This window comes from Protopterus annectens, chromosome 9.part0 (assembly GCF_019279795.1).
Source record: "Protopterus annectens isolate FY-2018-M chromosome 9.part0, PAN1.0, whole genome shotgun sequence".
Classification (NCBI taxonomy): Eukaryota; Metazoa; Chordata; order Ceratodontiformes; family Protopteridae; genus Protopterus; species Protopterus annectens.
The window spans coordinates 1487760057-1487784486 of NC_056743.1; the positions used below are offsets into that span (position 1 = coordinate 1487760057).

General features: G+C 40.0%; 1 protein-coding gene across 10 annotated transcripts in view; it reads right to left on the reverse strand.

The window, feature by feature from the left end:
• Positions 1 to 24430, reverse strand: part of FOXP2 (forkhead box P2) — a 756067-nt gene that overhangs the window by 27738 nt on the left and 703899 nt on the right. For all 10 annotated transcript variants that reach the window (XM_044084429.1, XM_044084433.1, XM_044084432.1 and 7 more), the window contains 2 exons: positions 22378 to 22447; positions 20238 to 20401 (listed from right to left, as the gene is read on the reverse strand). In XM_044084429.1, coding sequence (XP_043940364.1) covers positions 20238 to 20401; positions 22378 to 22447 — 234 coding nt within the window. The remainder of the gene's footprint in view (positions 1 to 20237; positions 20402 to 22377; positions 22448 to 24430) is intronic.

The window sequence follows — 24430 nt, forward strand, 5'->3', positions numbered from 1 at the left end:
AAGGGGATCCAGTATGTTTCTGCCTGGGATGACATGACTTGACATACCTCAATGCTTTGCCGGAGATGGTCTGCATCTGTCACCCCTGGGCTTCTGGATACTGGCCAAGGCTCTTGCCATCATTATAGTGCCTTTTTTATGCAGTGTTCCAAAGACCAAATTATCACCATAACAGCTACAAACAAATACAATCTGAGGGTCATGCTGCTCAATGCTAGAAGTCTAAATTTCAAAATGCACTCACTCAATGCACTCCTTAAAAAAGAGAACATCGACATTTGTGCTGTAACAGAGACATGGTTCAGGGCAGCAGAAAGCACCCCTGCACTACCAGACTATAACACATTCCACACCTTTCAGCCCTAGAACTTGGACTGAAGCTCCAAAGGCGGTGGTGTTTCCATATTCATAAAGGCTGTGGACACCTCCAGATTGGTTGGCCCAACATAATGCATCAGAGATATTTCAGGTGCAGCTAACATTGGGAAAGACATCAATTCAGGTCGTAGCCTGCTATACGACTGCAAGCATGTCCCAAGACCACCACTCCATGTTCTTAAGCACCCTGGAGAATATTAGGGTCCAACCTAACACTCTCATATAGGGCGACTTCAACTACCCCTCCATTAACTGGGAAAACTACTCATGTACCAATACACTTGCCCAACGTTTCCTGGAATTCAATAATTCCAATGTCCTGGACCAGCTTGTTCTTACCCCCACTAGAGGTAGCAACATCCTTGACCTAGTCATTACTAACATGGACAACTGTTGCTCTACACCAATAGTCAACTCCTCCCTGGTTAGATTAGACCACAAACTAATCAACTTGGAAATCCACACCCCCCCCCCCCCCGCAAAGGTAACCACCATGTAAAAATTCTCCAAAGCTAACTTTGGGCTCCTAAAAACAGAGGTGGCTGACTGCATCCATGCAAATGGAGAATAGCTGCATGACTGCTGAATCATACACCAATGCACTGTATGAAAATGTAAAGAAATGCATGGATCTTGCCATACCCAATAGAACTAAGACACTCTCCTCCAAAAAAATTAAGCCAATCTGGTGGTCCCCTGCCATAAACAAACTCTACAACAGAAGGAGGAAACTGATGTGGAATAAGGTGAAGTCCCAAGACTGGAAAAACTCTCTTATCAGCCTCAACAAAAAGTTGAGATCCCTCATCAAATCCTCTAAAGCCAGCTATGAAAACAGAATTGCAGCAGAAAGTAAAGACAACCACAAGGCCTTTTATAATTATGCAAAGAATCTCCATATCAATACCCAGATTTGCACTGAGCTACTGCACAATGGTATCTCCTATACTGAGCCAGCAGATATTGCCAATATACTGGCCGACAGATTCAGTGCCAACTTTACCCCTCCCCCTCCCAAGGATCAATCACAATACCAGTAGATTGCCAGACACCCAGTATTACTGCTGCACAGGTTAAAACAGCACTTTCCAAGGCCAAGAATACAGTTTTTATGGGGCCTGACATTATCCCTGGCTGTGTTCTACACGAACTACAGAGTGAACTGGCACCACACCTGTGTGCCCTGTTTAATCACAGCCTCACCTCAGGCTTTGTCCCTATTGAATGGCGCACTGCTACAGTCATCCCTCTCCACAAAGGAGGAGTGACTGCAGACCATGGGAACTATCACCCCATTAGTGTGACGAGTCTGATATGCAAAGCTATGGAATGCATCATCATGGGACCTAATAAACAAGGTTATAGGGAATCTCCAAACTCTGGATCCCGCATAGTTTGGTTTTGTGAAGGGTTGCCTGCTCAGCTTGGTTGACTTCTTTGAGTCAGTCACCAGAGCTGTGGATGAAGGCAAGGTGGTTCATACCTACCGTGATCTGGCCAAGGCCTTTGATACCATTCCCCACTCAGGAATCATAGAAAAACTCACTAAACTAGGCATCAACCCCTATATCATGAGGTGACTTTTAAACTGGCTCACAGATAGAACTCACAGTGTGAAAGTAGCTGACTCCAAGTCAGACTGATGACCAGTCATGAGTGGAGTCCCACAGGGTTCGGTCTTGGGTCCTCTCCTGTTTAGTATCTACTTCTCTGAAGTCCAGGCCAACATGAAGGGACTCTGGCTGACAAACTTTGCAGACGATTGCAAATGTTGAAGTCTGGCAGGCCACGTGTCTTGCACCCATTTTCCATCGAGGTGTGCTCCCCAAGCCTTGTCCGAGGCATCCGTCGTTAGAATCTGACTAGCCTCTGGTCGGGTCACAGAGAGTCCCTTGTTTAGGTGACATTCTGAGCCCACCACAAAAATTCCTTCTGAATGCAAGGTATTATCTGAATGACAGTGTCTAGATCCTGGCAGTGTTGTGTCCATAGATTTTTGAGATACCATTGAAGCTTCCTCATATGCAATTTGGCATTGGGAAGCACCAGAATACAAGATGCCATGAACCCCAAGGCTTGAAGGACTGTCCTTGCAGTCAGCCTGGACTGTAGAGACATTTGTTGGAAATAACGTGAAAGACTTTTCTGTTTGTCCGGGGTCAAAAAGGCCATCTGGGAAGCTGTATTCAGTCTCACACCCAGAAAGCACATGTCCTGAGAGGGTACTAGACTGGACTTTGTTTCGTTCACAGAATACCCTAGGCATCTTAACACTACCATCACATACTGTAGATGTTGAAGAAGCTCGTCCTTGTCTTGTGCCATAATCAGGCAATCGTCCAAATAAGGATAAATTTGTATTCCTTCCATCCTGAAAAAGGCTATCACTGGAGCCAGAACCTTTGTGAACACTCTGGGCAGTAGATAAGCCAAAGGGCAATGCAGAGAACTGATAATGTAAATTCCCAGCTCAAAAGCATGGTACTTCCTGCAACTGGGCCTGATAGGAACATGAAGATAAGCCTCTTTTAGATCCAAAGTTACCATCCAGTGATCTTTTCCCAGGAGAGGCAAAAGCTGTTGTAATGTCAACATTTTGAACTTTGGAATGTCCAAATAAGTGTTGAGGAGAGATAAATCCAAAATCGGTCTCCACGTGTTCCCTTTCTTTGGTACTAGAAACAGGCGGGAATAAAACCCTAGACCCACTTCTGAAGGAGGTACTGGCTGTATGGCTCCCATGTGAAGAAGTAAAGAAATCTGTTTGTGAGCCTCCATCCTTTGTCGAGGAGGAATGTCTGGCATACCTTTGAAAGGAGGCAAAGTATGGAAATAAAACTTGTAACCTTTGCTTATAATGTCCAACACCCATTTGTCTTGGGTGATTAAAAACCAATTTTGCTTGAAGAGAGCTAGTTTTTCTCCCAAAGGAGCTACGAGGCAAGAAGGATCTGGTAGCTGAAAATGCAGGTCATTGGGCCTGTTTACGAAAGGACTGGCCCCTACCCTCACCAGCAGATTGAGCAGGCGAACTCCATGTTCTAGGCCTAAAGGTACTCTGAGCCCTGCCCCTACCCTGCCTAGATCTACCCCTAGACTGGGAATCAGAAGAAGGGTATGTCCACCCCTTAGCAGGCCAATTTCTACTAAACTTAGGAGGTTGAACCTGCAAAAAATCTTTAACAGTCTGCATAGACTTAGCCTTGTCCTCCATTTTCTTCAAAACAGACTCCACAGGAGGACCAAACAAAACTTCGGACTGTAAAGGGGCATCCAGAATTCTAGACTTAACATGCTCAGATAAATTCTGATCCTTAAGCCAGGCATGCCTCTGAAGAACTGAACCAGTGGCAGCCACTCTCGAAGAAGCCTGCAAAGCATCAAAGCCACACTGCAAAGAATGTTTCCCCACCTGCTCAGAAACATGCACCAAATCTTGCAATTCTTTACACTCAATGCCCTCTGCCAAAGCATCCACTTTAGATTTTAGCTGAGAGGGAGGAAATTCTGATATTTCAACATATGAAACTGGCAATTTAAAGCCCTCATTGCTAAAGTAGAAGAGGTGTACACCTTCTTACCCCATCTGTCCAAAGCTCTAGCTTCCTTATCTAGAGGAACCGGATTCTTTACAACAGAAGCCCTAACACCCTTAGGCCCCTGACTAATAGTTTCGGGTCCGCCCTAGGACTCTTATATAGGTATTTATGAGCCTCAGGTACCCTATAATACCTATCCGGTTTAACTGGTGCAGGAGGCATAGAATCTGGATTGAATGAGGCCTCCGAAAAACATCCTGAACAACATCCAAAACAGGAGGAATAGCCAAGGGTCTGTGCTGTGGTAAAACAAGAACTCTCTAAGCCTCTTTCTGGAATCTGAGTAATCCTGTCCTTCCCACTTAAAATGTTCCCTCATAGAGTGTAAGGTTTCTGAAAATGAAAAATCCTCTGGAGGGAAGCAGAAGGAGTAGAATCCTCTGCATCGAATCGAATAAGGAGGAAAATCTTGAATATCTTCAGCAGAAGACTCAGAATCATCTGAGGCCTGCTCCAAATTTGCAACTCTGGCTCTACCCTGGGCCTCTTATCAGGAGGGGGCATGGAACCTCTAATTAAAGAAATCAAATCTTCTGCCATCTTAAGCATATGCTTCTTAGGTACAGACCCTGAAGAACCAGAACTAACTCCAGAAGAAGGCAAAACAGACCTGCCCTTAGAAGGAGCCCTAGAAACAGAAGCAGAAGGCCTAACCCCCTTAGACAAAGAAGGGAGAAGAGTAACCTGAGAGGCCCCTTCAGCCTGACCTGACTCCTGTGAGGCCACATCCTGTAAAATCAAGGTTTCCCCCTGAGACTCAACAGAAACTTCAGCCGGCTCCACCTGTTCCACTGCAGTCTCTAAAGGACCGGCGTCCGAAATGGACAAATCATCCTGTCTAGGCTTTACAGATTTGTCTTTACGCTTCTTCGAAGCGCCGGAGGATCCGGCGGCATATTATAATTACACCTTTGCCAAAGACTCAACCTAGCGCCAATCTAGCCTTCTCTTAATAGTGCGCTTATTAAACCTAGCACAAAACCGACACCCAACTACGTCGTGCTCCGGTCCCAAGCAAGGGATACAAAGCGAGTGGTAATCCCTATGCGGTATCTGCTTCCCACAAGAAATACAATTATTCACTTTTTCTGACATCCGGTAAACAACTGAGGCAAGAAAAAACAAAATGCTCTAGCGGGTACTTAGCCAACTTGGTATGTCTGAAACTCCGAAATCGAAAAATTTCAGAAGCGACGGCACTTGCAACGCTGCTTCTGCATCGGACCATGCGGCAAAAAAGACTGAGGATATGACGTCGGTCATGCGCTTTTATACCCTGATGCTCTGATGTCAGGGCTGTGCGCCCATGACCGACGTCAGCCTAATACTTTGGTATTCGGGCCGACCGAGGACAGCGGACTACCCATAAGTAAGGACTGCAGCAATGTGAGATGAAGAACATCCAGAGCTCTTCCCTAACCTTATTCAAGAGAAACATGAACCAGTGGATGGGAAATCTAACATATGTCTCTGGCCTATTAACTATGTGTCTGATGGACTGAGGCAGCCTGTAAATATCTTTCACTAGTTTACATATACCCCTTAAAATAACCTCTAAGGCACATAAACGTGAGATACATTTGGGAAACTTGCCTAGATTTGCTCAGACCAGCACATAAACCTGGTGGATACATCTTATAGGTTCATAGGTGTTTACTAGGCTAACGACCACAAGGGCCTTTTTAAGCCTAGCCATGCATCCCAAATCTCTAACAAGTTCAGCTACTCTTGTAAGTGTAAGCATAGGCCTGGGAGATGAACCATTTACAGGTTATCTGTGTCCATTAGAAACATAGGTGCCAAACCAGGGATGAATTTCCAGTTTCCCATCCAATTGTCCAAGTTGCACTTGAACTGGGTTAGGGAGGAACTCTGTTTCAGATGGATGGGTAGCCTGTTCCATAGACAGGGTAGTGTCTGGGATACATACCTATCTCTCCAGTAGGTCCTATTTATATCACAGGCAAGGTTTAAGTCTTTAGAACAGGTAATTCTGGTGCTGTTTGTTTTGTAGATATGCAGGAGTTCCATCAGAGTGTGGTCTGACAATGCCCTATATGCCAGGCATAGATCTCCCTCAAAGCCTGCAGGAGACAGAATACAGGTATATGGCCTTGAGGTGGTCTGCACAGAGCATATTACTTATGCCCTGTATTATTTTAGTGAGGAACCTCTGTGGACATTCCAATTGTTGGATATGTTTGGTTAGGTACATACCAAATGGGGCAGTGTACTCAACAATAGGTCTGATGAATGCTGAACACAGTGGAACAATGACTTCCTTGGACTTAGATGGCACACCATTGTTTATAAGTTGAGCAACATCGAATGATTTCCTCACCACTGTAGACACGTGATGCTCAAAGGTTAGATTAATATCTATGTGCATCCCTAAGTCCCTGACTACTGGGTCAGCTCTAAGGAGTATGTTGTCAATATGATACTTACCAGGGATGGATGACTTCCCAAAGGATACTATTATGCATTTATTGGCATTTAGTTTTAGTTCATGGCCCTGACACCAGTTGTTTGTCTGTGTCAGCTCCACCCGTAGAATATTTGTGTCAATATTAGATTCAATGACAGCTCCTAATTTGCAATCATCTGCAAATTTAGTCAGACAGAGACCAGTGACATTGGCCTTGACATCTGAGAAGTAAATGCCAAGCAAGCAGCAAATGATTGATTTCAACAATTGGCTAAGTTTCGGTGTCAATCTAAGGGGATCCAGTATGTTTCTGCCTGGGATGACATGATTGACATACCTCAATGCTTTGCCAGAGATGGTCTGCATCTGTCACTCCTGGGCTTCTGGATACTGGCCAAGGCTCTTGTCATCATTATAGTGCCTTTTTTATGCAGTGTTCCAAAGACCAAATTATCACCATAACAGCTACAAACAAATACAATCTGAGGGTCATGCTGCTCAATGCTAGAAGTCTAAATTTCAAAATGCACTCACTCAATGCACTCCTTAAAAAAGAGAACATCGACATTTGTGCTGTAACAGAGACATGGTTCAGGGCAGCAGAAAGCACCCCTGCACTACCAGACTATAACACATTCCACACCTTTCAGCCCTAGAACTTGGACTGAAGCTCCAAAGGCGGTGGTGTTTCCATATTCATAAAGGCTGTGGACACCTCCAGATTGGCTGTCCCAACATAATGCATCAGAGATATTTCAGGTGCAGCTAACATTGGGAAAGACATCAATTCAGGTCGTAGCCTGCTATACGACTGCAAGCATGTCCCAAGACTCACACTCCATGTTCTTAAGCACCCTGGAGAATATTAGGGTCCAACCTAACACTCTCATATAGGGCGACTTCAACTACCCCTCCATTAACTGGGAAAACTATTCATGTACCAATACACTTGCCCAACGTTTCCTGGAATTCAATAATTCCAATGTCCTGGACCAGCTTGTTCTTACCCCCACTAGAGGTAGCAACATCCTTGACCTAGTCATTACTAACATGGACAACTGTTGCTCTACACCAATAGTCAACTCCCCCCTGGTTAATTTCGACCACAAACTAATCAACTTGGAAATCCACCACCCCCCCCCCCCGCAAAGGTAACCACCATGTAAAAATTCCCCAAAGCTAACTTTGGGCTCCTAAAAACAGAGGTGGCTGACTGCATCCATGCAAATGGAGAATAGCTGCATGACTGCTGAATCATACAGCAATGCACTGTATGAAAATGTAAAGAAATGCATGGATCTTGCCATACCCAATAGAACTAAGACACTCTCCTCCAAAAAAATGAAGCCAATCTGGTGGTCCCCTGCCATAAACAAACTCTACAACAGAAGGAGGAAACTGATGCAGAATAAGGTGAAGTCCCAAGACTGGAAAAACTCCCTTATCAGCCTCAACAAAAAGTTGAGATCTCTCATCAAATCCTCTAAAGCTAGCTCTGAAAACAGAATTGCAGCAGAAAGTAAAGACAACCACAAGGCCTTTTATAATTATGTAAAGAATCTCCATATCAATACCCAGATTTGCACTGAGCTCCTGCACAATGGTACCTCCTATACTGAGCCAGCAGATATTGCCAATATACTGGCCGACAGATTCAGTGTCAACTTTACCCCTCCCCCTCCCAAGGATCAATCACAATACCAGTAGATTGCCAGACACCCAGTATTACTGCTGCACAGGTTAAAACAGCACTTTCCAAGGCCAAGAATACAGTTTTTATGGGGCCTGACATTATCCCTGGCTGTGTTCTACATGAACTACAGAGTGAACTGGCACCACACCTGTGTGCCCTGTTTAATCACAGCCTCACCTCAGGCTTTGTCCCTATTGAATGGCGCACTGCTACAGTCATCCCTCTCCACAAAGGAGGAGTGACTGCAGACCATGGGAACTATCACCCCAGTAGTGTGACGAGTCTGATATGCAAAGCTATGGAATGCATCATCATGGGACCTAATAAACAAGGTTATAGGGAATCTCCAAACTCTGGATCCCGCATAGTTTGGTTTTGTGAAGGGTTGCCTGCTCAGCTTGGTTGACTTCTTTGAGTCAGTCACCAGAGCTGTGGATGAAGGCAAGGTGATTCATACCTACCGTGATCTGGCCAAGGCCTTTGATACCATTCCCCACTCAGGAATCATAGAAAAACTCACTAAACTAGGCATCAACTCCTATATCATGAGGTGACTTTTAAACTGGCTCACAGATAGAACTCACAGTGTGAAAGTAGCTGACTCCAAGTCAGACTGATGACCAGTCACGAGTGGAGTCCCACAGGGTTCGGTCTTGGGTCCTCTCTTGTTTAGTATCTACTTCTCTGAAGTCCAGGCCAACATGAAGGGACTCTGGCTGACAAACTTTGCAGACGATTGCAAGTTGGGAGCTATTATTAACTCCCCAAGTGATATTGACATCCTACAGAAAGGTCTCATTGAGACCAACGACTGGTGTCAGAACCATGGCCTTAAGCTCAATGCAAAAAAATGTGTCATCATTCCCTTTGTAAAAACCCAGTTCCTATGAATTACCACATCGATGGTAGTCCACTGAACTCAGGAGGCATTATGAGAGATCTGGGAACACAGGTTGACAGCAACCTCTCTTTTGACCACCACATTGTCACTGTGCCCAGAAAGTCCTTCTATGGGGCACATCTCATTACTAAGGGTTTTGCATCCAGGAAGTAAGAGGCCATTGTCTCCCTCTACTCTTCCCTCATTAAGCCAGTCATCAAGTACAATGCCCTATTTCTCATGTACCTCACTAGACACCTGCAACAACTGGAGAGGCCGCAAAAGTACCTCACAAAGAGGATCCTAGGCCTTAAACATTTGTACTATATGGACAGACTCAAAAAACTCCAACTATTCTCTGTCTCATATCGCCTACTTAGAGGTGATCTCTGTTTGGCTTACAAAGCCATGTCTGACCCAGCTCTGTTAGAAATGCTACATCTAAAGAAATCCCAATCTCTCCACACTACATGCTCCAGAGACCTCAACCTCATTACCACAATCAACAGAATGTGCTGGACTGCCCATGCTATGGAATAGACTTCCCATACATGTCAAACAGAGCACCTCACTGGCCCTCTTCAAGAGAAATCTTGATGAGTGGATGGGAAATAGAAAATTCACCCTGGGGATAACTCCAGTGGCTCTACTCGACAGAAGCACTGGTAACTAAGGTCGGGTGGCACGATGCCAGGGTAATCCTATGGGCCAGGCTTGTAAAGTCTCCAGGGTCTTTAGCCTAGAATACACCTATGAACCTAAAAAGGAGGTGTCAAAGGACTGATTCCTGAGGCACTCCACTTGTGATTGGCCTCTTTGTAGAGGTGGACTCCCCAATTCTAACTTCCTGGTTTCTGTCTGTGAACCAGTTGGCTATTCACTGGGTGACATATGGGTTTGTACCTAACCTCTTGAGTTTGGTAACAATGCCCAAGTAGGATAGTGTGTCAAATGCCTTGGCCAGGTCAAGGTAAGCAGTGTGAACAATTTTGCCCTCATCCATTGCTTTGGTGACCTTCTCAAAGAAGTCCACCAGGTTGAGTAGGCATGATCTGCCCTTGATGAATCCAAACTGGGTTGGCTCCAGTGTCTGGAGGTTTACTATATCTCTATTGACCATCTCCATGACAATTCTTTCCATGGCTTTACATATAAGACTAGTGAGACTTATGATGAGGTGATATGTCTTGAATGCTTGGCTAGGCTTATAAAGCCCCAGTGGTAGTTAGCTGAGTGTACACCTGTGAACTTATCAACATGTTGTCTGTAAATGTGGCCTGGCTTAGTGGGCATAGGACCATGTAAGTCTGAATAATGCTTTGGTATTTTTGTTATATGCTCATGCTATGTCAAGGTGAAGACTTTACATCAACATAAGCTTTGATTGCTGGACCAAAACATGGTACTTATACTCAGATGCCTTCTTTACTAAACTGTATCTCACTAAGCTAGGAAAGCTGCATGTGTTTTAGAGAGACTGGCGGCTTACAATGGTGTATACTATTCATGAAGGAGGCATTTTGCACAAATATTTTACTGATGTGTCTCAGACTAGAGCAATTACAAATTTCTGATTACTTTTCATTACAGAATAGCAGTAAGTGAGTATGATTCTTACAATTATAGGGGTGCTACCTGTGACTTAAAGTGGTATACAGGTTTAGCAATTAAGATGGGGCATTTAGCAATGACCATATAGCTCTTTTTAGAGTGGTTAAGTGTCAAGCATTTTCTCAGATATGTGGAGGTGCTCATTTGGTTTACTGCATTGGTATTGGGCTCCAGAAAGGTGGGAAGTGGGTTAAGAGACAGTGTATCGCAGCACATTACACATTCTAAATTACTTTTACTTTTTGCCACTTCCTCTGTGATTTTGTGCTCTGGGCCAAGATGGGGTGTCTTATTCCTTTTTTAAACCCTGGTGTGATGTTACTGCTGAAAGTTTACTGGTGGTCCTGAATTAAATATGGCTGGATGAGGGCAGGTGCATGCACTTAGTCTGGAACATCATATGTTTATATTCCCTTTATAAAAAATAGTAAGATGGGAAATTGCTTTCTAACTGGAAGACTTTAGCCTTCTTAATGTGGGCTATAGCTTTTTAGTAAAATTAATTCTTCAACACTGTCAGGTTATTGTTTGGAGTTAATTTGATGGCTATCAATACTGTGGGAAAGTGTGTGTAAAAGATGTGCCATCACCTTCTATTATTTAAATACTTGTTTGAATGGCCAGGGTAGTCAGCAGTGGTGCCAGTCTCAGTGGACATGAAAAATGTTTACCATAGTATCAGCTTGGCCCTTTTGTTCTTGATTAGGATTTTTTTTAATATATCATTTTATTTATACTTTGTTGACTGGGTTAGTCCCAGTAGGCTGGTAGCCTCTTTTCAGGGCAGACCCGAGGCAGCATTCATACTACTAGGGAAAATTTAGCCAAGGTATTGAGAAACTTCCCTACACTTTTTGATAGGTGCTATGGGAGCTTTTACATCCAACTGAACTACCAACTCTGGCAGATGGGGCCTCGGTTTAACATCTCATTCAGTTAGCTTCTCCTCCTGCAGTTCATCTTTTTCACAGTCTTTATAATAACTCTGGGACATATATTTGGTTATCAGGCAAGGTGTTGATCAGCTGGGGTCAGGTGTCTTGCTAGCCCCCTTTGTTCCTACTGCATACTGGTCTATTCCTTCAATACATCAATGGTGTTAATTTTGGGATGATGACCTATGCCTCAAGTGTTTTGTTTTATTTTTTTTTTGTTAATCCTGGGAATCAGCATATCATTGTGATTTTACCTAGATTTTTGGCTCCAGTAATGGAATATTGCTCCTGCTGTCAGCAGCGGGTAGAGTTTGCAAAGTTCTAGTTTTGGAACTAAATACAGTTATGTTTTAAGGTTATCTTTATGAAAGAACCTATTTGTCAGTGATAGTTTTCATCTTCCCCTATTTGAACCTTGAGTACACTTCTTTAGCCATAAAAATATTGCCTTATTCAGCTTACGTGATGCCTTTACATGGCAATATTTACTTCCATCAGATGGGTGTAACTCACATTTGCAAGCTATTTTTTTTCAGAATAACACTGATGAGTTATATCCACCTGGTGAAATTAGAAACAGATTTTTGTTTTCTTTCTTATAGATCTGTTCATTGCTCCACATAAGAACCCTAAACCTAACCTTAAAGAGATCTGCTTCAGTAGATCAACTTACCACAAGGCCAAAGACCATAATGCCAAGACAAAAATAGCGGAACTGCACAACAATGAAAATTCACATGATCGACAGTCAAAACTGTGATAATGTAGTGAATGCAACTAAATACTACATTTTGTTTACTTTATACTTTTTGATTGTGTGCATGAAAATTTACTGTTACTCATGGAGCTTTTTTCCCCAGGCCTCTGCTGAAAAAGGACATGTGTCCAGTCGGACTTTCCTGGTAAACAAATGTTAAATAAATAAACAAATAAACACATCAGTATGCTATTTAAAAAATTGCACTCTTGTCCCCACTGTAGCGCAGTCTCGGAGCTGGTATATATAATTTGCAGTATGCGTGGGGGGTGCAGGAGGGCTTGCTCCCCTGTAAAAACTGTACAGTGGTTTTATTTATGGTAATTTGTGTAGCACCTGCTTAGTTGTTGCATGTATTGCTGCTACTGTACCTGGAGCATTGTACATTGTCTTGGCCATTTTGTTTTTGCTTTTTGTGTATATTTTACAGTCTTTTAAAGGTGTATACACTTACAGTCCATACTTATGTGTTTCAGCTGCATTCACTACATTATCATGGTTTTGATTGTTGATCATGTAAGTTTCGTCATCATGCAGTTACGACATTTCTGTTTCGGCATTATGGTCTTTGGCCTTTCAGTAAGTCGACCTACTGAAGTAGATCCCCTTAAAGTCCTATTCCTAAAACTCTAAACCTAACCTTAAAACCCTAGTATTAACCCTGAAAATGCTAACTGTAAAATACAACCCCAATCCTGACTATAAAACATTAAGTTTAATCCTAGCCCTAGACCTTTAACCTGTAAACTATAACTGAAACCCTAAGTTTTAACATTAACCTCACTCTTTAGATGGAGTACCTCAGAATTGCACTAATTTTGTAATTCATCTTCCAATACTGTAGTAGTAACCAAGGCTCTTTTAGACAAGGAGCTGTGTGTGGAGAGATGAGGAAAACTCCATTTATCTTATGACAAAGATGTGTTTTTGATATAATGTTAATATAGCTTCTTTATTCACACACAGGAAAACTATTTCTACTGCCCTACTGTGAAACACTGTCTTTTATGCTATCATGCTTTCTGAGCTTATAGGCTGAATAAGTCTGTTGTGAACATTATCTGTCTGGTGTTTAAGGAAGGGGGAGAGGGCATGACATTCCCTATGAATCAGCACCTTTGTTGTTTCTGTCGCAGATTTTTTGCTCCATTGTTTTTGAGTGGTTGAACTTGGAATCTTGGAACTTACCTCACCTTTACCCATCTTGGCGAGAATTCTGGAAAGGAGATACCTTTTAGAAAGTTCAGGCTATTTTGAATAAGGTAGTATATTTTATCTGTATATATATATATATATATATATATATATATATATATATATATATATATATATATATATATATATATATATAAAATCGTTTTTTGTCTTTTCTCTAGCAGCCCCATGGGCAGATCTATATTACTTCACTCACTTTAGAAGACATAGAATGTGCTGGGTGGGTTTATCTGAGATTTAAGTAGTTTCTGTTAAACACAATTAGATGAGGATTACTTGCTAAGTGGTTGATTTTCTTTGGTTATTATCACATGACAATCTCTTTGTTAAATATAATGCCAAGTAAAAGTGCTACCTGGAAGATTTCTGTAATTTGCCGGGTTGTGTGTTAGCGGAGATTTCGACTGATCACTTCCTGTCTCGGTGTCTGCTCATTTCCTTCTGAACTGGTCTAGGTGTGAAATTTAGAGTCCAGTGTCTAATGTATTTATTTATTTAACCATTCCAAGTAGTTTTGGTAACAGGATATTTTAACATGGCATTTTAGCAGAAGGTTCAGCAACACTGCGCACAGTGATTTGCTTAGTAGGATTCGATATGAGCAAGTTTACCCCCTTGTTACATGGTAGTCTTGTCATTTCAGTCTTGGTTTTTAATGTTTTTAATGTTTTGACTGCTATTACTATTGAGATCAGTTTTTAAACAAGCTTACAGCACACTGTTTAAAATATTAATTTTTGAAAATGCATTTAAACATTTATAATGACATGTTTTATGCATACACTTGTATTTTTTGTAAAGAACTGTGTTGCTTTTAATGATTCACCATTCATTGTCAGTAGATTTATGTTTTTAAAGAGAATGGGGCGTGTAGTTATGTGTTTTGTTATATAAACTTTGAACAAGGGCACTAGCACTTTAAAACCCGACTGTGGGTTAATCAATTAATTAATTGAGTTACTTGTTTTCAAATCTAATTAATCTAATTAAGTAAAGCAATTTTTAATTGAGAAGAGTATTTAAACCTAGGCACATCACACATACTTTTGTCTTGATAAAGCCTGATATTGATCAGGCGAAAGCGCTTGATTTTAAGTATTCCTGTAGTGTTTCGTTTTGTAAAATAAAGAAGAGGATTATTTGGCAGCCGTTTTGGTCGTGGATTACTGCTTCTTGGTATTATTCTTCTTATTTTGGCTTCTTAGAGTCCAGTGTTACTAATAATTTTTTTCATGGAAACTCTTGAAATATGTTTTTCGCAGACCAAAAAGGAAGTTTTTTTTTTCTGTTAACACTCTCAATGTTCAACATTATGTGTGGTGTAGGTAAAAGTCTCAGTGCTCATTTGGTCTGTAAAATGCACAGCTAAGGGTTGCTGCTGTATTGCAGGAAGTTATGTTTAAAAGCTATTTCTTGGATTTTTAGGAATGGTTTGGATGTTTATCAACTGCAGATGTTATTACTGAGTCAAATATTGTGTTTTGTTCTGCAAATATGTCTTAACTGCCAATGTCTGTGGACAGGGTCAGTGTTACAGGTGTGCTAAGTCAAAGCCCCTAATCTTTTTGATGGCAAATACATACCACTATAGTAAATGACAACTGAAGGAACAAGGATTGGAGGGCCTGAAATGGTACATTTGTTTTATGTATTTATAATAATAAGTGTATCATAATGTAGTTGCATGTGTTCTTCTTGTTAGAGTATTCCCTAATAAGGCTATCCCTACTGTTTTTCCTGAGTTCCATGAAATCTTTAACAACTGTTACTAACTCTGGCAGATGGGCTTCAAGTTAAAGTACATACCAAGTCCTATGCACGAGGGTTTGCACGGTCCAAACCATGTAACCAAATTGACCAAATAGACCAGCAAAGCAGCACAGAGTTCAATAAATTTATTAGATACTTGTGTCCATAACAGACTAGTTTCGGCAAACAGCCTTCCTCAGTGTAACACAATGTAGTCAAGTTACATTTTAATCATCTTTTAAATACTAGTACAGAGCCAATCACAATCATTTGCTCATGAATATTAATAAATTTGAAACAACTTCATTTTTTGGTAGAAAATACAAAGGGTACTGTATATACTAATAGAGTCATTCCTGAATGTAAGGCTAAACATCCCAAGGTGGTGCATACACAGAATTAAAAAGTTATTTTAATATTATGGTATATCCATTCTCATGCTCATAATAGTAAAGAACTGTGTTTGGATAGCCATAAATCCTGGCTACCAATCCATTCATCATCAAAAGTACCTGAAGTATGATACATCAAGTGCTCAAACTAAATGGACTGATAAAATTGAGGTAAAAATGGAACATATATATAAGAAATCATAATGAATATGCATATATAAATATACATGGGTGTACAAAATAACTAAAATGAAAATTAAAGAATGAGAAAATAAATGAAAATAAATAATAAATAAAAATCAGCAACATCCACAATGTAAAGCTTATACCAAAGATTCAGCCCAAAATGTATGTCGTTAGTCTCATTAGAAGGACAAAAGTTTAAGTGTACGACACCTCCGTAATGCTAGTTTATTCTGCTATGTCATCAGTGGAATATAAATCCAACTACCTTGTGTAGGAACAGAACCTGCAGTCTTTGGATCTTCCTGGAAACAAAGGCAAATGTACTACCTGCTATCCCCACTGATATTGTTAACACTGAACTCCAGCTTCACACGGTTATAGAATTGGGTAGATGCTAGCAAGACAAAGCTAAGAAAGCTAAGTGCCACATTCTGATTTAGCCTTTACTCCAGTACTTGGGAATGATAGAACTTTACTTAGTTCCTTGGCAGCAAAAAGTGTGTATGTGTGTGCGTGTGGGGCAGTATGAGTACATCTGTGTACAAGTGTGTTTGTATATAAAGATGCCACCAGTAAATTACACAACTATTGAAATGATTCTAACATTTGTGTCTTTGACTATGCTAGCAAAAAAGCAGTTACTTAAATATCTTTCCTTGTGTTCTTTTCTCAGTTCTCTACCAAGTATTTGAGTCTCCACAGTTCTAACGCAATAGCAGGAAATACTGTTAGTAGACGACTGCTAGTGGTTCAACTCAAAAATATTTTGGTCTATAGTACAAGGACAGAACTAGTGTAATTCAAAACAAAGACGAACTGAAGATACACACTGCCACTGACGGCCAAGTTAGTTTGAGATGGCTAGCTTCTTCTTTCTCCTTAATTTTTATTCCTCCTTAGATTCTTTGGACTGACACTAATCCCTGATTCAGACTTTTAGGTCTTGCATTTCATTATACAAGAAAACAGATATTTTTAAAAATGTTCCAAGTTCTCATATGCCTTTTGTTTTGTTACTTCAGATTGCTGTATGCATTGAAATGACAGCAGTAAAGTAAGCAAATGTGATATAAGCACTGATATCTATTGTCATATCTGCCTACTTCTTGAAATCAGAATGAGATATTAAACCAAACAATAGGAAAGAGTCTGTAGTGGGTCTTCAGCTGTCCATATTCCTGAATGGTAAAGTACAGGCATAAGAACATTGCTGCTAAGTGCTTCCCAAGTATATTAATTCTAGAATTCAGTTGTAGTCATGTAAAAATACTGGCAAAAGTGTACAGAAATAATAGTAGAAACATTCAGCTGCTAGGATTTATTTAGAGTGCTGTCATGTTTTGTCTGCAGATATATGCTTTTTCCTCCAAGGTTTAAGACTAACTTCATAAATCCAGATTTAATTTAGAGTATTTGAATTATTACATTACTGGTCTTTGCCCCTTCACAACATACACACACACACACACACACACACACACACACACACACACACACACACACACACACACACACACCAAGCAAAAAGAAAAACAGGCATACAAGTTGAAGAAACAGATGATCCTGTCAAACAAAGCATAATGTGAAATGACTACTTTGACTCAATGCATATTCAATGTGTGAAACTTTACTTTGCTATGAAAGGAACTATTGAGAGAGTTTTTGTGTGTGTGTGTGTGTGTGTGTGTGTGTGTGTGTGTGTGTGTGTGTGTGTGTGTGTGTGTGTGTGTGTGTGTGTGTGTGTGTGTGTGTGTGTGTGTGTGTGTGTGTGTCAGCATGCTACTTCTAATATGCGGTGGAGCAGCAGTTAATATTGTCGCCTCACAGCAAGAGGTTCTCCGGTTCGATTCTCGGCTGGAGCGTCTTCTGTGTGGAGTCTGCATGTCCTCCCCGCAGTCGAGTGAACTGAAAGACATGCACGTAGGTGCAAGCATGTGTGAGTGTCCATTCTTTGAAGGTTAGGTGCCGGGCTGGCAACTCAACACAGTAAAAATTCACTGCCAGTCATTAGCGGACTGGAGTTCCGCTGTGGTGACCCCTAACCGGGAAACGGCAAAAGACTTTTATTGGCTTTTATATATTCAATGTAACGAATTTCATTCAGCAACAATTATGCATCCCATACCAACCTTCAAATATTGGGCAGAGAAGCTATTTTATATCACAATTATTTTAAAATATATACATATAGCTATCTGTCAATCCCCCTAGATATGTATATATATATATATATATATATATATATATATATATATATATATATATGGATTCCTATTACAAGAATGAAAGTTCACTACTTAAAACGTGTAATAGGAAGGCTCACTTCTGCGAAAGTTCACTTTAATAAAAGTGAACTTTTGCGTAAGTGCACTTCACCGAAAACACCACAGCACAGTGGAGGACATAAAAAACAAGCTTTGTCCTCCACTATGGTGTGATAGTCATGGACCTTAGGGTTAGGGCACAGGTTAGGGTAAGGGGATAGTTAGTAAAGCTATCCCCTTACTATGACCCGTGCCCTAACCCTAAGGTCCGTGAATACTGCACGGAAGTTCAGTACAACACCCGTTCATTGTACTGAACTTCGCGTAAGTGCACTTTCAATTAAGTGCACTTTTGCTGCAGTGAGCATTCCATGCACTATTTCGAATTAGTGAAAATTCAATCTAGTGTATGGAACCCATATATATATATATATATATATATATATATATATATATATATATACAGACAGAGAGAGAGAGAGAGATTAATAACAAAGCACAATAAATGTCATCCACAGTGGGTGTTATGTGGAGGAGTGGACCTTCCAGATGTGGGAAATGGCTTCCCCTGCTGCATCTGGTTTCACAACCTTCTTGGGCAGGCTAATATATCCCTGTAATTTCCAATCTGCCAAGCATTATTTCACCATACTCTCAAGTCCTCATACTTCTTCACAAAGCTTCTGTAAGTTATGTTTTTATGATTCATTTAACCCATTGCTGAGAAAAATGCTGAATATCTGGCTGCAGTAACCATTTAGAATGCCAAGACTCCAACTGCCAAGTACTAAAACGTGGTGACTGAATGAATGAAAGTTCATATTTCTAGTACTATGTCTGAGATTGCCACTTCAAAGAATGTTTGTATATGTAAGGGTGGGGTATGGGGACGAATGTGGGTTGCCCCACTAAAAAAAAAGAAGTTTAAAGGAGAGCAATGTGAAACAGTCGCTCTTTTCCTGTATTTTTTTTTTATTTCAGCATACCAAGACTCAGAAATATGAGTCTAGACATTCCAAGAGTGATTCTGTAATTGCACTTTGAAAGTCAGGTATCAAACTTTTATAATCAAAGAGTAAGAAAAAAATGTATCTGCAGGCAAGGACTATCTCTTCAGAAGTCTATTTTATTCAATCTATAGATTTTAGAGGCTCAAAATATATGAAAGTATTCTATCTTTACCAGAGTAACCTAGAAGAATTAAGTTTTGATGCTTGAATCCTCTCATTATTTAACCCATATTCTGCACAGGAAAATGTTTTAGACTTCTTTCAATTTTTATAAGAAAGAATATTTCGAAATATTTAGCCAAGATCCATTATTCTTCTTATAATCTTTCATCTTGGTCCTTATTCACTCACACAAAGCAGCTACTCTATAAGTTAGTAGTCAATTGTTAATGTGCCATCTGCAGTGCACATGTCCATATTATGTTATTCTTCTTTATAGGACATTAGAAGAACACCCTACAATGTATTGCTTACTTCTCTTCTGGCAGTCTATATACCACTTCAGTGTTTCTTCCATCATTTCACATGTAAAATCTATACTCTTGCATATAATTTATAACAAAAAAATCTCTCCTTTCTGTGTTTTATTCTGAGGTCCTCCTCTGTTATGAGTATGTATTCCCAGGGTCTACCTAACTCATTTCCTTCCCACCCCATCATACAATAATTTACAGGATCATGTCTAGCATGTAAGAGGGCTTTATCACTTTACTGGATTTGTAAGACACAGCTGGGGTTTTGTATCCTAAGTATATTGTTTTAAGCATTTATACTGTATTATAGCTGTGATGCCATCAATGTGTGCTGGAGTTTGGTCAGGTTTCTTCATATTGTCAGGGACTCCAGATAATCAGTCTAATTACAATGTGCATCAGCTGCAAAGTGACTACCCTTCATTTATGCAGGTGTGTAAAATAGATGGAATAATGTTTACACTATTCATGATCAATTACTTTTTAACATTTGTCAATCTTATGAATAGGAAATGCACTACATATAGTTGTTTGGTAGCTGCAATGACACTCAGCAGATTTCCTGACAAAGAAATATCTGTAAATGTTAACAATGCATATTATATACAAAACAAATACATAATAAATAAGGAAACAAAAGCAGAGTAGTTGCTCTTTCACTACTTACATGTGTGGCCGTGGAGAACAACCAGGACTACTGTGTCCATTGCTGTCAAGATGGTCTAGTGAACCATTAAGGTCTTCATGAACCGTCTGTAGTAAACCAGTGGATGCATTGTTTATCAGTGCCGGGTTACCAAGTAAAGGTAAACTGCTCTCTGCCAGAGCAGCCTAGCAAGTGAAACAAAACAACATATGCATTAGTATGGCTGAATCTGTACTAAGCCTTTTTTGTATAAGATTAGGCATTTTGAAGGACATTCAAGAGTCTGCAATTCCCTTCACCCAGCAAGAGCCTAGTGCCATGTCTGAATTTACCATCACAGAATTTGCCTCCTCAGCAGATTATGTGCCCTGTCTAAATAGAGCAGTAAATTTCTTTTCCACAGAAGCAGTAGTTATTGTTTGGTGAAATAATTCCAAATGACTAACTTCTGCTGCTTTTTGACACAAATCCTGACCTCCCATCATTCTGATGTGCCAGGCAGCATGCTCTGTGGTAAGTGCAGACATTACACCCTGTAGGTACATTCATTAATGTATTCATTTTTAAATACTGAAGTAAACTGCTGCAATGCATGATAAATTAATGACCGGCATACTGGATGAAAACGATGACAAGGCTGTACGTGACTGTAAACTGCAAAGTAGAATGACATAACAGTTTGTTTATGAAATCCAAGTTCTAGCAAGTTTAACTGTAACAGTAATTAGAGCAGCAAATAAGTGCCAGCAAACATGGGTTTGAATCCTGTGCCTACAACTTCCACTTGTAAAGTTTTTGGCAAAATGTCTCTTAACTGCTTCTTCCATTACTTCACCAAAGAGTCACATGTACCCTGTACATCCCTGACATACTTAACGAAAATAGACAAACAGGGATCTCACATGAAATACAGTGGTTATTTCTGTAAGGCGATACGATGACAGAGAGCCTGGAAGGTCTTGCAGAATTTTTTAGCATTCCCTGGTCCTTAGTGCTTCTTTACCTGAAGCCAAAATATATTTTAGGCAGGTACAATCACACATTCAACAGTACGGAATACAGAAACTACAGAGTAGAGTTACATTAAACCAGTCATTTGAATGTATCTGTTAACAGTCTGAATATGTAGTCAAACTTTGGCAAATGCTTCAGTTATATTGATGGGGCTTTGAAATATTACCTCACATAGATTCATAGATTAGTACTAGGCTAACTGCCTTTGTGGGCCATTTTAAGCCTAGCCAATTAGTCCTTAAGCCTAGCCAATTATTTTCATCTACATTAATTTTATGTACAATTAATTTGAGCAACGTGTATTCAAAATATACAGACTACACAAGACCATGAACAAAAAATTAGCAAAACTAAATTTCTGCATGTAGTTTGTTGTCATTTTGTTAAATGCAAGTCTGTGGAACAGAAGGTTAGATATTTTTGAAATAAAGCTTGTTGTAATCAGCCAAGAGGAGAATGTTATTGATGAACAGAAACAGTACCATCTTAACATCAATAGATATTGTAACGCAACTGAGTTAACATGATTAATTTTATGAAGTACGGTAGTGTTCAGATGTTTGAACACAAAAGTTTCACGTGGTTACTACTCACATACATTTCAATAAAGTGGCTTTACTGGGACCTGTGTGTTTTATTGCTGAAAAGAGGAAATGAATAACTTAAAAAAATAGCTAGAACTACCACGGATTAAAAAGTCAAGACATGTTGCATCTTGTACATAAAAAGTATATACTGTAATTAAACTTTAACGTTTTTTTCATAAGCGGCTCACTAGCTAAGACTATGATGTGAAATCATTTATGACAGCTTGGATAAATATTAATATCAAACCACATGCATTTACAGAGGCTGTTATCAATCTCACATTTGAAGCCAAGATGGATGTTCCACTTTTTGCCACAGGGTGTCCTTCTTGCTTCTTCAGATCAAAACAGCATGCCTGAGACCACTGGTACTTAGAAAATCAACTTGTCCTGTTTATTAAACCACCGTTTATAACTGCCATAGTACTTTGTTTAAGTGACACATGCAATTCACAAAATATGTGACATAAAACTAAATCCACAAAAGAGGAGTTCTGTGATTAAGAACTAATGAGAATTAGTGCCACCAATCAAACATGAAACATACTAATTGTAATTACCTGCAAGCTTGCATTTAAAGCTGCACCATACCCGAGCCCAGCAGGTATATTTTTGACTAACGTTGGACTTCTGAAAATAAAATAACATTAGAAAAACATTGGTTTATAAATGTAGTTCACAGCATTGAGCTTATATTTAAATATATACATGTTTTTCTGAAAACCGACATTCACTGCTTTAAATTATACAGTACTTTGAAATAATTTCACACCTGAAGTTAACACAAACTTGGTCTGCTGGCATTGGTCTCACATTAAATTAGATTGCAGAGTAATGCCTTCAGTATCAGAAGATCACACCTATCTGTGGGACCAGAAGCACAGACAGCTGTAGCCTTTATGTCCACCCAAAAGGAGCTTGTGGTCTTATTCTACTGTACATTTCCTAAGTATACATTTATCAAAAGGTTAAATTCCCTTAATCACTTACTATCATTCATGCACAAGCTGGACACTGCATAAGCTACAACTACAACAAGCATGGGTTACCTGATCCATCCATTCACAACCTTTTGCTCCCATTTTCATACATGGGTTAGAATGGCATGTCAGCAGTGACAATCGTTTAGAGCCAGGGCTCACAGTACCAGGCGACTATCCCTACCAAGATTGTTCTTTAAAACCACACATGCGTTTATGGCCAATTAAGAGTATGCAGTCCAGCTATTGCATTTCTTTGGAATGTGGGATGAAACTACAGCATTTGGAGAAAATACGCATGAACATAGGAAGGACATGCAGACTCCTCACAGAAAGTACCACAGATGGGAATCAAAATGGAGAACCTCATGCTGTGAGGTGACAATACTCCTTCCTTACTAATTATACACATTCACCTAGTCACAACTGCAGAATGTTATCTGAACTGAACAACAAAATCTTAGCTATCAGAAACTAATTAAACTGCAGCATATGGGTCAGCTGGCTTTGTGGAATACAAGGCTACAGCCTAGACTGTAACCAGGTGACTAGGTTTTTTTAGTGATCTTAGTATTGAAGGAACCAGCAAGGGTGAACACACAGTATGAAGGCGGAGCCTGCCATCCCCTTCTGAGAGGGAGAAAGTTTATGGCATGTATCCAGAGTATATTATCAGCTGTGATGACTGCAGAGGCCGAGAATGTCCTGTGCTATGTACTTCCATGACAGGCAGTGCTGCGGACGATGCACTGCCATGGAAGCAGGGACAGCTTTTGCATGAACCTACTACAAATCTGTGCTTGAGCTCACACAGGAGAGTGTTGAATATTACATAATAAGTAAACAAAAATACCACTTTGAGCAGCATTAATAACACTGAGGTAGATCTAATTTCATCTCTGCCCCCACACCAATACTGACACTTAATTTGCAGCACAAATGTGGGTGGCTGGCAACCTTTAAGTCCAAAGGTTTGATATTAACTCCAAGAGGTTGACAAGACAAAGGACACCCACTGATTGAGAAAGAGCACCAATTAGAAGAAGGTTCAATTGTCAAAGGATGAAAAATTAATAAAAATACTTAAAAAAAAAAAAAACAAAAAAAAAATATAAGCCAGATGTATTGGCAGTCATCATGCTGCATAAAAGGTTTCTACTTTTCCTTAATTTTGTATTTATATTTATTGTTTTAGCCATATGACATTCACAACTTTGTGATAACCTTACCACATCCATAAGGATGGGGAAGTGTATAATTTATTGACCATTTTATGCACTAGGCAGAAGGTTCATGGTTAACAATGTAGTACATAGCAGTGATTCTCCTACACAGATGGTAGCTTCAGCAGCAGCACAGGCCATACCTAAGCTGTAGGGCCCTCAGCAACTTGCAGTGTGCACTATTAGGAGCAACAAAATGTTTGTGCAGTTGAGAACTGCTCTGCTAATTATACATTTTAAAAATGTTAGAAATACATGATGAGAGAAGTATATTAGCTTACAGCATGCATTGTGAATGCAGTCTGTTCATGCAAAGCTGCACAATTAGACATTCTATATGGAAAATAACAATTAAAGAAGCAAGACAATAAGGAAACATGTGACCTATGGATTCTTTTGGGAAACATTCC